The sequence below is a fragment of the Stegodyphus dumicola genome, chromosome 9 (assembly GCF_044657685.1).
Source record: "Stegodyphus dumicola isolate Sdum_Otavi_A_Nest chromosome 9, ASM4465768v1".
Classification (NCBI taxonomy): domain Eukaryota; kingdom Metazoa; phylum Arthropoda; class Arachnida; order Araneae; family Eresidae; genus Stegodyphus; species Stegodyphus dumicola.
In genome coordinates this window covers 45437048-45453097 of record NC_140776.1, presented here as the reverse complement: position 1 = coordinate 45453097, position 16050 = coordinate 45437048, and the positions used below count along the sequence as shown (strand labels likewise).

At 33.6% G+C, this 16050-nt stretch overlaps 1 protein-coding gene across 2 annotated transcripts in view; it reads left to right on the top strand.

Annotated features, from left to right (window-relative positions):
* LOC118194435 (putative arginine--tRNA ligase, mitochondrial) overlaps positions 1–16050 on the top strand; it is a 70577-nt gene that overhangs the window by 35091 nt on the left and 19436 nt on the right. Inside the window, exons 14-16 of one of the 2 annotated variants that reach the window (XM_035365593.2) lie at positions 1635–1762; positions 12920–13057; positions 14483–14660. In XM_035365593.2, coding sequence (XP_035221484.1) covers positions 1635–1762; positions 12920–13057; positions 14483–14660 — 444 coding nt within the window. The remainder of the gene's footprint in view (positions 1–1634; positions 1763–12919; positions 13058–14482; positions 14661–16050) is intronic. The other variant, XM_035365594.2, reaches the window with a different exon arrangement.

Genomic DNA, 16050 nt, shown 5'->3' with positions numbered 1-16050 from the left:
AGTCAGAAAAACACTTATGCGGACAGGCGCGTGGGGTGTGTCATACCCCAGTTCCAACAAAATACCGATAAATCTTTTTCTGAAACACACAGGCAAAGAAAAAGCGGTTCTGAAAGTCAACCATAACTAGAAACTCAGCTACTGAAAGCAGTAAAGAATTTCAGTTTCACAAGTTAGGAATATTCCACTTTTATGTAGGGTTGGGGTATGATACACCCCATGCGCTTTCCCGCGGGTTAATGCAGGTCGAACAAATGTCCACGCCGAGGCTTGGAGTGGTCAGCCTTCTGTTGTCACCGATGATTTGCTAAGGAAAGTTGATGAAGCAATTCATGAGAACAGATGCTTCACAATGACAACTCTTTCAGAGGCATTTCTACAAATTTCACGTACTGTTTTGTTCGAAATTGTGTCTGACCGCTTGAATTATCGCAAACTGTGTTCCCGATGGGTTCCAAAAATGCTCACTGATGTTCACAAAACAAAGCGACTTGGTAGTGTCCTGACATTTCTCACACGGTTCAGTGATGAGGGAGAAAACTTTTTAAACCAAATTGTGACAGGTGATGAAACTTGGGTGTGTCATTTGTGAGCTTGGTGGCAAGCGCTTTGGATCTGACAATGACACGAAAAATGCTGTGGAGTCGTGGTTATCGAAACTGGCGGGAAGTTTCTTTGACGATGGTATACAAAAACTGGTCACCCACTATGGCAAGTGTTTGATCATTGGCGGAAACTATGTTGAAAAATAGTTTAAGACATGTATTTTCATGTAAAAATAAAATTTTATTCAAAAAAATTGTTTTACTTATTTTTTTATTTTTATTTATTTATTTATTTATTTTTTTTTTTCAAAACGGTACTTAGTTTCTGAATGCGCCTCGTATTTAAATGTGATACAGGTGTGGGTATAAGTTGGAAAATTATTTCGAAAATATCTGTCATTATTTTTCATTAGAAGAGAAACAACCCAATGTAAAATTTATAATTAGGGAAAAAATCAACTTTACATTAGCAGAAATGTTGAATAAAGCTCTCGATTTTATGAGCAACCAAACATAAGCTCTTTAGGAAACAAAATGCCATATATGTTCAAAACTAAGCCAATAGGGTGCTTTTTACCTAACATTAAAAAGCTGTTATTATTGTTATATTAGAAGCAGTCATAGAATTCTCCCAGTTGGTATACAAATGAAGAAATGATTATAAATAAATGCACATTAAAAAAAAATGAAAGTTTTAAAAAAGCAAAACTTTATGTTTAAAATGTAGTGCATTTTATCTATTATTTTTAAATTAATGAGTAAGTATACATGTTCAGTGCAAAATGCACACAGCATCACATGCAGTGTCAGCATGACTACGTCTTCACTTCTCACTTGTGTTGGGGGGGGGAAGCTCAATATGTTAGCCTTTCTCTTCTAAGTGCTATGTTTAATTGAGTAAACTGTAAGAATATTTGCTAATCCTCCTTTCTACTTTTATACATTTAAAATTTTTAGGCAAGGATTTTTTTTAAGATATTTCTTTTTCCCTCCCCCCTCTTTCTCAAGTTTATAGGAATGTAATGTTCTTAAAACTAAAGTATATATGCAATACTTTACCAAAGATAGAATTAATTCTCTTTTTTACAGTAACATTCATCATATTCCATTTGGTCGCATTTTGAAATTCAGCACTCGCAAAGGAAGTGTTGTTTTTCTTCATGATATTTTAAATGAAGCAAAGGAAAGGACTTTAGAGAGTATGAAAAATTCTCCAAGTATGTTTAAAAGTTGTAATTTTTCACAGCTTGCATTTTTACAGTATTAAATATCTCTGTTTCATATTTTATTTCTTGTTAATTTTGATTATTAATAAGTGAGAATATTCTTACATAAAAATACAAATAACTAGAATCATGTTCGTTTTGAATTAATCTCTTAATTGACAGGACTTTTGAATCTTTTGTTACTTCTGAACTTAAATCTGAGAAACTTGTTTGTTCCTTCTTTTACTATCAATTAGTAATACCATCATACATGTAATAAGTTTTTTCTTGTAAAAAATATAGATTGCTTTATTTTAAAATGCTGTGAGCTGGCTGATAGCATGATGCTATGAGCGGGCTGTTAGCATGCTGTTAAAAAAATGCATACTTGATTTTCCTTTTAAAGTAAAATTATCAAAATAAATGAGGCAATCATAGTATAAATTGTATGTAGAAAGGTAAGCTGTGGGGTGGAATTCTTTCTATCAATTTCTCTTTCTGTGCTCTTCTTGAATAAATTTGTAATGTACACAATAATATCAATCAGAAAAAAATAATATTTGTTGGGAAAATCATATGCATCAAATTAGAACAAGTTTCTTGATGGCCAGTTATAGGAATTCTTTTGGGGAGGGGGGGGTTGCCTTAGAGAGCATAGCTGTCGGTGATTGTCAGTACTGTTATTAAATTTCAAAGGGTTGTAGAGACATTAAGTATTTTTGAAAGCAGGCAAGATGAAAAATCAGCAACCGCCTTCGCCGGGAATCGAACCACGGACCTCTGGAATACCGGCCCAGCGTGCAGAACCACTACACCATGGAGGCATGCTAGGAAAGTGGGAGAAATACCTTATAGGGTCTTTACACATTTTTAGTACAATTTCAGGGCCATTTAATTAATTTTTTAAATGAAATGAGTACCTTTTTAAATAGTCTGATAGCTTTCTTTCTGGACTATAAGTGTACATCATGATTCATAAAATTTCCAGGGATATTGATTTCCATTCCTCTTCCACTAATGTCTGGAGTCCATCAGTCATAGGTACATTTGCACTTAGAAAGAACTCTTTTTGAGAGACCAAAAGCACAATAGTCCATAGGTGAAACGTCAAAGGACTTCGCAAGAATATGTTGAAAATGTATGTATGCGATACCTGTATCAGTCTTCATTTTTTTAAGGAGTGCAATGCTACTTTTTTAAATATAACTTGTTGCTTTGTCTTGGTGAAGTTTCTTTCTTTGAAGGTCACTGGAATAAAGAAATGTAATTTCTGTTGTAAATATTGGATGTAAAACTTTCTTTTGATAGTACATTAAGTTTATTTTGACATTTTTTCCCACTCTTTTATTTTTAATTTTCCTTTGCAAGAGAATCCTGCAGCAATCATAAGCCCCTTACTAAAACTTTCTTTTCATTGATGAAAACAGATTGTACATTTTTTTCTCTTTGTTTTTGGTAATAAGTAGACCTTTATTCCATTGCATTCATTTAGGTAAACTCATGCATCATCAAGAGTCACAAGTATTTCCAGTTATCTCCTGATAAGTAGTGTCTATACATTGTTCTAAAGTTGTTCTGCATTGAGCCACTTGCGTCAGCAAAAGTTGGTGAACATTATGTTTTCTAAGTTGTAAATCTTTATTTATTGTTGCTGCAGATATATTTAAAGACTTTACAGCTGATTTTTCTGTCGAGGATTTTCTGTTCTTATCAACAATTTAACTTTAGAAGCATTATAAAAATGCATACCACTTTCAGGTATTGTTTGGAGTCTTCTTTCCATGTAGAAGTATTGAATGATGATTTTTTTTTTTTTTTTTTTTTTTTTTTTGACTAATAATGTTGCTTATTTTACAGTTAGAAATTGCAATACCCTGCAATTCATGATGTTTTAGAATTATGGAATGGGAATATTTCTTTTTGGAAAGCATAAAAATATTTCTCTCTGTCCATAGTTTGTTTAAATGCAACATTTTGAAAGAAGAATAAATTTAAATGTAGCAGATGAAATTTCTCATCTTAAATAATAAGTTGTTGCCAGACATTTTTATTCTAAAACATTTGCTTTTATTTTTTAATTATTTTCCAAAATCGTTCTAAAAATGTGTAAACATCCTCTGTATGTTCTCAGAAATACTCCTGGATGGTTGCTAAGGAACTGAGTCATTTTTCATCATATCTACTAATGGGCATTGTTAGAAATAAAACCTAACATATATTTAACGGATGTCCTGGAGTTTTTTTATTATGCAAAATGGTACTGATACTGCCACATGGCAAAACAAGATTTAAAAAAAAGAAAAAGAAAAAAAAAAGAAAGAAAGATATATTCCTTACAGCTGTTTTCAAGAGTTACCAGGTATAAGTCCATAAGAATGGAGTATGACATCTTAACTGATGCATATTTTTCCTCTGTTACACATGTTACACTAAACTGTTGATGAAAGCTGTCCCACTGGTCACTCAAGGTGATTTTGAGTTTCTAAATAAATTGAGGAGGGTCAGTCCTTTAGGCAGTATGCCTGCCCAATGCATCCCAGGCAGACTCTATGGGATGTGAATGTGAAAGCCCTATCATGTGCTTAGTATCTTCTGCTGATAGTGTGGACATTTCAGATGTTCTGTATAGGCTGCTATTATCATCTATAAACACATAGTTTGAACCAACCGCACTGTGGGAAAGGTAGACATAATGGAGAATTTTGGTACATTACACCAATCTAATGTTACTGTGCATCCATCAAAGAAGATTAAAAAGAGAAGATATGAAAAGGAGATTTGCTGTTCTGCATGGTACTTAGCCACACAATCACTCCTTGACCACTGTGATCAGTTTCTTCTGCATTCTGGAAATGATAATGTGCTTCTGTTCACCATAACTGGTGTCCAGAATCACTGTTGATGGTGAAGCTGGATTCATCAGAGAACATGACACTGGACCATTCTGAGCCCAATGAATATGCTCGTTACACCAATGTATCTTTTCAATGCAGGTGGGCATGCAGTAGGCTTTTGTGAAACCTTTTTTATTCACCGAGAAATGGTTCTTGCAGATATGTGAATACTTGTGGCATTGGCAAGATCTGTGGCTATCCGTCCAGGAGCAGCATTTCTGTTTCTTTTCACTACTGAAGCAACATATCTTTTCTCTTGAGGTATGTTCATCCATGAGCATGCTTTCACACTTCATTTCCACCTTCAAAGCCTTCTGTAGCTGCAACAATCTTTGACATGGCTGAGGCAACCAAAGTGACATTTTTTCCAACTTCGAGACATCTAACTGCTTGATCTTAATTGCACATACTCAAATGATTCTTCCGAACATCCCACACTCAGTACCTGCCATCAGAAGGGAACATTTACCATAATGTTTTCAAAAAATGCCAACATTTGTTTTTTCCAAGCATTACTGTTTGCAATTATGAAGGAAGAACCAAAATGAGTGCACATCCTTGTATAAGCATAGGAAGTCTTCCCTACAAAGCCCTCTCCATTTATTTTTTCTGTAACTGCACAACTATAGGGAATGAAAAATTATATAAATTGGTTATTCCTGAGCAGTTGTCAAGCGGTGTAATTATCTTTGAAAGCATAACTGTCAGTGATGTTAATGGTTGTGATGTTAATGTATTCATTGGTCAGTTTCAGAGGATGTCTTCTTAGGCAAGTAGTTGCTGTAAGAAGTTTCACTATATAAAACATTTTAACAATTGTAAAATTAAACTACTGTCTTGAATATTGAGACTGAAATGAACCATTTGGAAATATTTTGTACTGTGGAATTCTAATAATCTGTGCACCTCAAGATCAAAGGTTGTGAAGATTAGTTAATATTGCAGATTAAGGTCATATCTTTCTGAGTTTTACTGTTTTTGAATTTTTGCATTAAATCTGTAATGTCTGCATATGAATAACTGACTGAAATGTACCTTAAGAATTAGTTATTCAAGATTTATTGAATGTAAAACTTTTATTTTTTTATAATATAATTATGTTCGAAGGAAATAATGTCAGTGCAAGGGGAAAACATAATACAGAGAGACCAGTTTTTTTGAAGAACTTTTTTTATTAAAATGCATTGAAGAATATTATTTTTAAAAAAACTGTTATCTGCCAGTGAAATTACTTTCAAAATGAGAGAAATAAATAAATATACTTTTCAAATCACACTCAGTAGTACAAATTTCCCTAAATGCTGTTCTTTTGAGAATTTTGACATTACCTTTCATGCAAACTCAATTGGATTAATAACTTTGCAAATACAGTAGAAGTCCAGAAATCCGCAAAGCTTGGGACCAGAGGTTGTGTGGATTTTAGGATTTTGCGAATTTCAGAACAGAAAAGATAAATCATAATATTCAGACTAAAAGTGCAAAATAAATAAGGTGTATTAGATACATTTAATTAAATTATATACATTATTGCAATAACTTATTATATGCATTAAATTATTATTCCATATATAAATTGATTATATTTTTCATTGTATTATATATACACAGCATCGAGGTTTGCCGATTTCGCCTCATGCAAAGTTTTCTGATTTCGGGTTCCGGTGTTAGAATCACTGTTACTCTAAAGTTTCAACAGCTTTTCTTTATTTTTCTGTATATCATACACAATCATATCGCAATTCCATACGATTCTTCTATAAAATGAGGAGTAGCACCTGTCTCCATCTTTTGCAGAATTTGCACTTTTTGCATTACCCTCAATGCAACATGTTTACGTTTTTCAACATTGCAAGCAGTAAAATCATGTGTGCATTTCTTATCTGTAAACATATTTAAAAAAAGCCTGAAATTTAAAATATTCTTAATTTATCCACAAAACATACTGATAAAAAAAAAGGCAGCACTAAATAATCTCGTGAAATAACAGAGCTAAAAAATACAACAATGTGAATCGTGAACTTGAAAGAAGAGTTGAGTGAATGGTCTGCTTTTTTACTTCGATGCAAATTAGAGGGGAAAAAACTTTTATCATAATGTCAATAATTTGGTATTTCCATTACGACTTATTCAGTAATTATGACGTCATTATTCGGTAAGTATTTTTTCTTCGATATTTTGTACTCAGTGTTGTGGTTTCCGGAACCTATAAATTGAATCTTTATATTTTGAGACGCAACGCAGATTTCAGGAGTTGGCAGATTTTCAGTATTTGACTGTACTACTAAAGTTGAAATTTTTATTATTTAAAGAGACAGTCTCTCTGTTCTGTGACCTCTTTTTTTTTTTTTTTTTTTTTAATCGTGTTTTCCACTTTTAATGTCAGTGTGGCGACACACTGCCTTTCTGTGGCAACCCTAAAGAATTCGTCTGTCATGAGGATCACGTGCCCAGATGCATCATTACGTCTACGTCTGCTTTTCTGTTTGATAGTTAGTTGCATTTAAGATTTTGTAGAATTAGAAATGGCGTGAAAATAAATGTTGGTGTTTTTAAAAAGTGTCGGCTCAGATTTTCGAACCTATGATTTACTTGTTAAGCAACAAATTTGGCGAGCCAGCCAGGATAAATGTCACAGGGTGACATTATCGATTTCGACACTTGATAATTTATGAAAATAAGAGAAGTTCCTAGGTGCAAACATGGATGATTTAGAAACACTAAAACAGAAGCGGAAAGCAATTAGGAGTGTATTTACGAAAACAGCTAATAAGGTAGATGAACTGATATGATCAGATTCTCCAGATTTGGACAATTTAGAAATTTATTTAGATCAAATTTCAGAGAAGTATAAAACTTTGTGAAATACGGATTACTCTTTTTTTGAACTTCTACAGAAAAAAGGCTGTACTGAAGAAGAATACGAAAGAGAATTTAGTGCAGCTCAAGAATATTACGATAAATTATCTACGTTGAAAGTAAAAGCCAACAGGAAAAAGGATAAGTGTTCACAGCCTTCTACTGGTTCAACGAATAGCGGTTCTTCATCAGGAATAGTTACGGCCGCAAAACAGAAATTGCCAGAGATCGAACTGGTGAAGTTCGATGGAGACTCCCGTAAGTGGTTGATGTTTTGGACGTTTTGGTTTAGTAAAATACATGAAGATACTCGCATTGACAAGAGAGACAAGTTTCATTATCTACCACAATCTACGAAACTTGAGACTGCGCCAAGAGCAATAGTGGAGAGTTTTCCTGCTACGGAAGAAAATTATGAAAAAGCCATGGAGTATCTCAAAGAACGATTTGGAAATGAAAATGTTTTAATTCAAATTTATGTTAGAGAGCTATTAAAACTGGTAATCACTGACAAACAAAAAATAGACTTATTAACTCTTTATGACAAGTTGCAAACTCAACTAAGCGCATTGGAAACACTCGGTTTAACTAAAGATAAATTTGCAGTTGTTTTATTTCCTTTAGTGGAATCAGCACTTCCTGCTGCTTTAATACAAATTTGGGAGAGACAACGAGGTATGTCTCCTGAAACAACAGGTAAGAGTGATTTGGAGTCATTAATTGATTTTCTAAAAAGGGAAGTAGAAACTGAATTTAGAGTTAAACTTACCCGCGATGTTTTGGGTTCTGATAAAGTAAGTAAAAAAGGCTGTACTGAAGAAGAATACGAAAGAGAATTTAGTGCAGCTCAAGAATATTACGATAAATTATCTACGTTGAAAGTAAAAGCCAACAGGAAAAAGGATAAGTGTTCACAGCCTTCTACTGGTTCAACGAATAGCGGTTCTTCATCAGGAATAGTTACGGCCGCAAAACAGAAATTGCCATACAAGGCCCAAAATAAATAAAGGAAAAATAAGTTTTTTGACATAAAACCTGTTGTTCCAACTGCATGTGAACTAATTAATGCAAATAGTAGTAATAGTAGTAAGAGTAATGAAAATTTTCAAAAGTATAAAAAGTCTGATACTTGTAATTTTTGTGAAAAATCTCATTTGTCTGAAAGTTGTAAAGATGCATCTTTAATGAGTTTAGAATGTAAGAAAGATATTATTAAGAAAAAGAATGTTTGTTTTGTGTGCCTTAAGAAAAACCATAGAGAAAATCAGTGCACAGCTAAACATAGGTGTACCTTATGTAAAAATCGACATTTTGTGATTATGTGCCCTGATTTGCCTTCTAACAAAACAAAAAGTGTCACAAAGTTAGGCTCAGTTAATGACGAAAACAAAACAGGCATTCTTAATAACTATGTTAAGGTATCAAATATATATCTTCAAACTTTAATTGTAAAAATTCAGAATGGTTCTAAAGAAATGTTTGTACGAGCAATTTATGATAGTGGTTCTATGAAATCATATTTATGTAATGATGTTGCTCAAAGGTTAAATTGTAAGTGTATTGGTGAATCAAAAATTAAGCAATTTCTTTTTGGTGGAGTTGAGACTTCAGAAAATGTATATAAAAACTATGTTTTTGAAGTAAGCAATATATATAGTAAATATAAATTAGAGGTACTTGGTCAAAACCAAATTTGTTCTGAAATTAAGCAACTCCCATCTGGTTCGTGGTTACGCGAACTTAAGTCACATGGTATCAAATTAAGTGATTTAGGAAATGGTACATGTAAGGTAGATAAAGAGATAAAATTACTAATTGGTGCTGATTTTGCTGGTAAGTTTCTAACTGGAAAAATTATTCCTCTTACGTGCGCCGTCAGCGCGGTGCATACGCAGTTAGGCTGCACTGTTATGGGTAAATTTACTGGTACTGAGCCAACTACGATAAATACTGCATCTTTCCTAAATTCTTCTCTGTTAGTGAAGGGTCAATGTATTAGTGATCTCTGGAAGTTAGATGTTTTGGGTATTAGTGAACCTTCCGTAAGTAAAACCAAAACTCAGTTACAGCAGGATACGCAAAAATATTTTGAAGAGACTCTTAGGGTAAATTCAGAGGGAAGGTACGAAGTAGCATTACCTTGGATGTCGGATAGCTCGCTTTTACCCGAAAACAAAGTGATAGCAGAAAAATGTAAGTACTAAAAGAAAATTAATGACTACGGGAAATTTTGAAGCTTATGGAGACGTTTTCCAGAACTGGTTAGCACTCGGGATAATTGAAAAAGTACCGGATAAGAATAAATATAAGGGTTTACATTATTTACCTCATAGAACGGTTGTTAAAGAAAATAGTAGCACGAGTATAAGACCAGTGTTTAACGCAAGTTCTCATTCTCCGGGTTACCCATCATTGAACGATTGTTTGTCTACTGGACCAAATTTAATTGAAATTATACCTTCGATTCTTAATCAGTTTCGCAAGAATTATGTTGGTGTCACTTCAGGTACAGAGAAAGCGTTCTTGCAGATATCTATAAAGGAAAAAGATCGAGACTTTTTGAGATTTATGTGGTTCAGTAGGGATAATCAAGAACAAGTAGAACTGTATCGGCATAGAAGGGTAGTTTTTGGTATTACGTGTAGTCCCTATTTATTGGCCGCTACAATACAATATCATTTGAGTGTAGTTCAGGAAAGCTTAAGTCATACAGCGGAGATTTTGAAAACATCCTTTTACGTAGATAACTGTGTGGCTAGTATGGATTCAGAAATAGAAATGAGAAAGTTTGTAAATGAATCGCAAATAATTATGTCTTCGGGTCATTTTAATTTAAGATTCTGGAAATTCAATATAAGAAGTGTTGTGCCAGAGGAAGATTCCTCCACGGAAGATGTGTCTGTTTTGGGCCTTGTATGGCATACAGTTACAGATACCTTATCCTGCAAAATAAGTCAAGATATAAAATTGGATGACCCAGTTACTAAAAGACTAGTTTTAGCAGTAGCTCATCAGGTGTTTGACGTTATAGGGTATACGGCTCCTGTAATGTTGATTCCAAAACTAATTTTACAGGAAACTTGGAATTTAAGGCTTAAATGGGACGATATTCTTCCCGATGAATTAACCAAAAAGTTTAGGTTTTGGCTTAAAAAGTTGTACTTACTATCCAGTATCCAAATACCTAGATGGATAGGTCTCAGATCTATTAATGAAGCTGTGAGTATACATCTCTTTTGTGACAGTAGTAAAAGTGCGTATGGTGCATGCATCTTTTTAAGAGTACAGAGTGGCAAAAAGGTGAAAGTTAGTTTGGTACACGCAAGATCGAGAGTAGCGCCTTTAAAACCTATTACAATTCCTCGATTAGAACTTCTTGCTTGTAATATTGGTTCTAGGGTATTGTCTTCAGTTGTTAATGATATTGGCCTACATGAAGTTCGTATTCATTGTTGGACTGATTCCTCGACGGCTTTAAGTTGGATACGGCGAAATCAACGTTATGAAGCATTCGTTTTTAATCGTGTACAGGAAATCAGGTCTTTGACCTCCCCCACTGTATGGCGACATGTCCCTGGTAGTCTCAATCCTGCTGACCTACTTTCTAGAGGTTGTTATGCAGATCAATTAATAGAACGAAAATGGTGGGAGGGACCTGATTGGTTATGGGAAGATGAGGCAAATTGGCCTAAATCTAATAATGAACCAGATGAGGATTTAATTAATTCAGAAATACGTAAGACAGTTATTGTTACGTTAGTAAAGAATGATAATTGTATTGGATGGTACTATAAGTATTTCTCATCATTTAAGAAAATTGTAAGAATGTTATCATGGATATTCAGATTTTATAATAATGTACGTAAGAATAATAATAACAACCATTCTAAGGATTTGACTGTATCTGAAATAGAAAGGGGAAAAATAGCTTTAATGTTATTAATACAAAAAGAGTTGTTTAATGGTGAAACAGACGATAAGCTAAGACGACTCAAACCATTTGTCGATAGACAGGGTCTAATAAGAGCTAAGACTAATGTTGCTTATCATGACGACTCTAGCAGCTTTAAGTTTCCCATCATATTACCTTCTGAACATCCAGTAGTCAAATTATTGATATTAAGTACACACAAAGATTTGTTGCATGCAGGTACTACATTATTGATGTCGCATTTAAGAGAAAGATACTGGATCTTAAAATCATGTAAAACTATAAGGAACTGTATAAGAAAATGTGTAACATGTCAGAGATTTAAGGCTAAAAGAGTAGAGACAGTCCCAGGCGTTTTACCAAATGATAGGGTTCGTGATTCAGCCATTTTTGAAATCGTAGGGTGTGATCTTGCCGGACCCTTGCATTTAAAGGATGGACGAAAATCATATATTGTGCTCTTCACGTGTGAGGTTTATCGTGCTATCCATATGGAACTGGTTACCTCATTAACAACTGAATCATTTTTTCAAGCTTTAAGGCATTTTATCGCACGTCGTGGACGCCCTACCACCATATATTCCGATAATGGGACAAATTTTGTGGGTGCAGAAAGAGTTCTGCAAACCATTGACTGGGACAGCCTCTGCTCTAAGGCTGCTAAAAAGAGAATACAATGGAAATTTAATCCTCCATCCGCCGCTTGGTGGGATGGATGGTGGGAGCGATTAATACAAATTGTAAAACAAATATTAAGAAAAATTTTAGGTCGTGCTTCTCTTGGTTATGAAGAGTTACTCACTGTCTTGTGTGATTGTGAAAGAATTGTCAACTCAAGACCACTTACGTACGTGTCTGACGATATTGAAGATCCCTTGCCTTTAACTCCAGACAAATTTCTGCATGAACCTCCACAGTCGGGTGTACCTGATATTGACAATGTGGACAAAGAAAAATTGAGTAGAAGAGCGAAGTATCTCCAGAGAATGAGAGAATTGTTAAGAGTGAGATTTCGCTCTGTGTATCTAGGGCAGTTAAGACAGCAGTCTACCAGAAATTACAAAAATAAACCTCTCTTTGTAGGAGAAATTGTCTTGCTGGAGGATCAAAATAAAAACCGTGCATATTGGAATTTAGCACGCGTTATTCGGGTGATCCCTTGTCGAGATGGCAACATAAGAGTTGCTCTTGTAAAAAGCAATAATTCAGAGTTCTTGAGACCAATACAGAGATTGTTTAGATTGGAACTGGATAATATAATAGATAATACTCAAAATGATCAAGTTCCTTTCACCACCAGTAGTGGTAGAGTTGTAAAATCACGAATAATGTAATTCATGTCTTTAGTAATGATTTATTTTTTTGTGCTATTATTCTTGTATTATTCATCAGTATTAATTTTGTTTTCAAGTAGTATGATTTAAGTATTAAGTAATTTTCTTTGTTATATAACCATCATTTATATTGATGTAAGTTTTATGTTTTGAGTATGTAGCCATCCACTCAAAAGGTGGAAGAATTGTGGCGACACACTGCCTTTCTGTGGCAACCCTAAAGAATTCGTCTGTCACGAGGATCACATGCCCAGATGCATCATTACGTCTACGTCTGCTTTTCTGTTTGATAGTTAGTTGAATTTAAGATTTTGTAGAATTAGAAATGGCGTGAAAATAAATGTTCGTGTTTTTAAAAAGCGTCGGCTCAGATTTTCGAACCTATGATTTACTTGTTAAGCAACAGTCAGAAACTTTTACAAGTGCTGTTTTCCAAGAATCTACCCATGTTTGTTGCCATTATAAGCACACTTGTTTATTGTACAAAATGTGAACAAACCAGCTGCAAAATATATTTAAACTGAAAAACAATGCTACATAAATTTTAAATAAATTAATTATGTAAATTCAAAATTAATAATAAGAGAGACTGTGTAATAGATACTCAAATATATGGATTTATTTAGAGTAAAAGATTTTCTGAGATTGACGATTTTTATTTATTATAAAAGATAGCACTGTCTTAAGCTGTGAAAATGCTAAATAATTTCAATATTATAAAATAAACTTGCTTCGTCAAAAGTTTATTGTCATATGCGCATAAGAAAAAAATGGTACTTTCTGATTATCTGCACACCCCTCCCACAAAGTTGCCAACCATTGGCAACAATTTTTTTAAGCTAAGATGTAAAACAGAAGAGCATTTTGAAAAATAGTAAAAGTACATAAAGCAGCAAATAATTCATAATTTTTTTTTTTTTAAATCCAGAATAAACCACTTACCTTTTTTGAAAAGCTATTCTTTCTCTGTGCATGGCAATCTATTTTAGCTTCAAAAAAACATAAGTGAATTGCAGAAAACTTAGCTTTGCATCACAGTGTGCACAGCACACACTGTCATTTTCTTCATGTACACAAAAATCTGTTTTCATATAAAAAATCAGAATTACATGTGTTGTTTTTTTTCCCATATATGTAGTAATCTGTTTTCACTTAATAAAACATTGCTCTAATCTGGCATTGGTGCACAATCTTTAAACCATAAAATACAATCATTTGCAAGATACAGTTTCATGGAATGTGAATTTTTGCATCCTCGATTATTAAAAAAAAATGCTGTATATCTGAAGAGATGAAATGCTTTCTTTTTCATCAGCTAGCAAACTCCACATTCCCATTACGATTCCTTACCAAAAAAAAAAAAAAAAAAAAAAAAAATCAGTTTAACAAAAAGAAGCACAAGTGACCACCACTATGTCTGTTTGCACGAATGTTAGCATCCGCGAATTTCCACATAAATACATTTTAGTGACATCATAGATTTCCAGGTGGCCTGTTTTAGTAACACAGTGAATTAACTCATGGATATTTTTCATAAAAGTGTGGGTAATCAGAAAGTACTGAAAAAATTTCTGTTAAATTTGCTATGCTGAATTTATTTTAATTCAAAATTTTATTTGCTTTCAAAGTTGAATACAATTTAATTGGTCATGGATTATAAGAATTGTTCTGTAATTAGTTTTTTTTTTTTTTTTTTTTTTTTTTCCCCTCTTAACAGATACTAAGGTGGAGGATGATATGGATGAAACTGCTGATATCCTTGGCATTGCATCTTTAATAATAAATGATTTTTCTACAAAAAGGAGAAAAGATTATAATTTCACCTGGGAAAGAGTTCTTGATATAAAAGGAGATTCTGGCAATTCTTTGCAGTATTGTCATGCTCGACTTAATAGGTATGTCTAAACTGCAATTTTTGTTTAACTGTTTAAATTTTGTTAAGAGCCTTTGCTGACAGGTACAGGTATAACTAGGTGGGACACAAAAGTTTCCCACAGATAGTACAAGTTTAGTCCCACTGTACAAACTGTGCAAAACTAAGAATTATATCACCTCCACAGCAAATTCACTAGTTTGCAAGATCACTGTTCCATGGATCACATTTAAGCATTTGGCATGTACTTGGTTTTTTTACAAAAATGGAGATATTATTTCTATGTAATAGTTTTATACATTCATTTTGTAATATTCCTAACTACTTTGTCGATGCTGAACATAGTGGAAATTATTGAACTGTGTAGCGACTTATTGCTGAGTCCAAGTGTGGAAACGACACACTTGGATTTTAAAGTCCAGGAAAGGGTTAAAATACCCTTTTATTCACTCAAAGAACTAATGAAAGTAGGCCCCTTCCTCTACTTAGGCTTTAAATTCAAGATAAGAAAATAAGAAACTACTGCTAAATTAATCTGACTTAATTAAGACACAATAACACGCCGAATAAATACTAATTCAGAAGTCAAACAACAAAAATCAGCGTTATACCTACAAAATCTTCACAGGACCAGTTTCGATGGTTTTACCGAACCATCATTTACAACCAAATTGAAATTGGAAAAATAGTAAAAGTACATAAAGCAAAAATCTATTGATTTCCAAGGGCGATCAGACACAGGCCCTCTTAAGCAAGAAAATGACTTGTGATAGCCCTTTGAAATCATTACAGTCAAAAGTCGTTAATTCGGACACCCATAATCCGGACCTCAAAGCTAAAAATTTTCTGCCCATGCGCCGCGTTGGCACAAGCGCACAGGCGTTTTACGCGTGCGCGTAAGACCTTGACTACTGCGCATATGCGTGTGCGCAAGTGCAGAATACGTTTTCACCTGCGCATTTAATGTAAAATGGACGGTGTAAGCTAAAATTATCTAATTATCTATTTCAGTTAATGTTAATGATTGCGCTGTACCTTAATCTTCGAATTGGATCCCGCTTATTATTTTTTGCAGACTGTAAGAGCAATTTTATAAAAGTAAACTTGAACTTTCGATTATGTCAAATAGAATTTCCGATGCTGGAACTTCCAAAGGATCTACAAAACGAAAGTATGTTTCGATGTCCAACAAATAAAAAGTGGAATTGCTGCAAAAAATGGATAAAGACATGAAGAAGTTGACAGAGAGGTTAGTGAAAATGAAAAAATTTCGATTGACAAGTTAGTAGGTATTCTCGGCACAGCAATTAACGGGACTTGAACAGCGGGACTTTGTAACTGAACAAGAAATTATGTCTGTTTATAGAATTAAAGAGAAAGTATTATCACATAAAATGAAGCAACTTAAACAA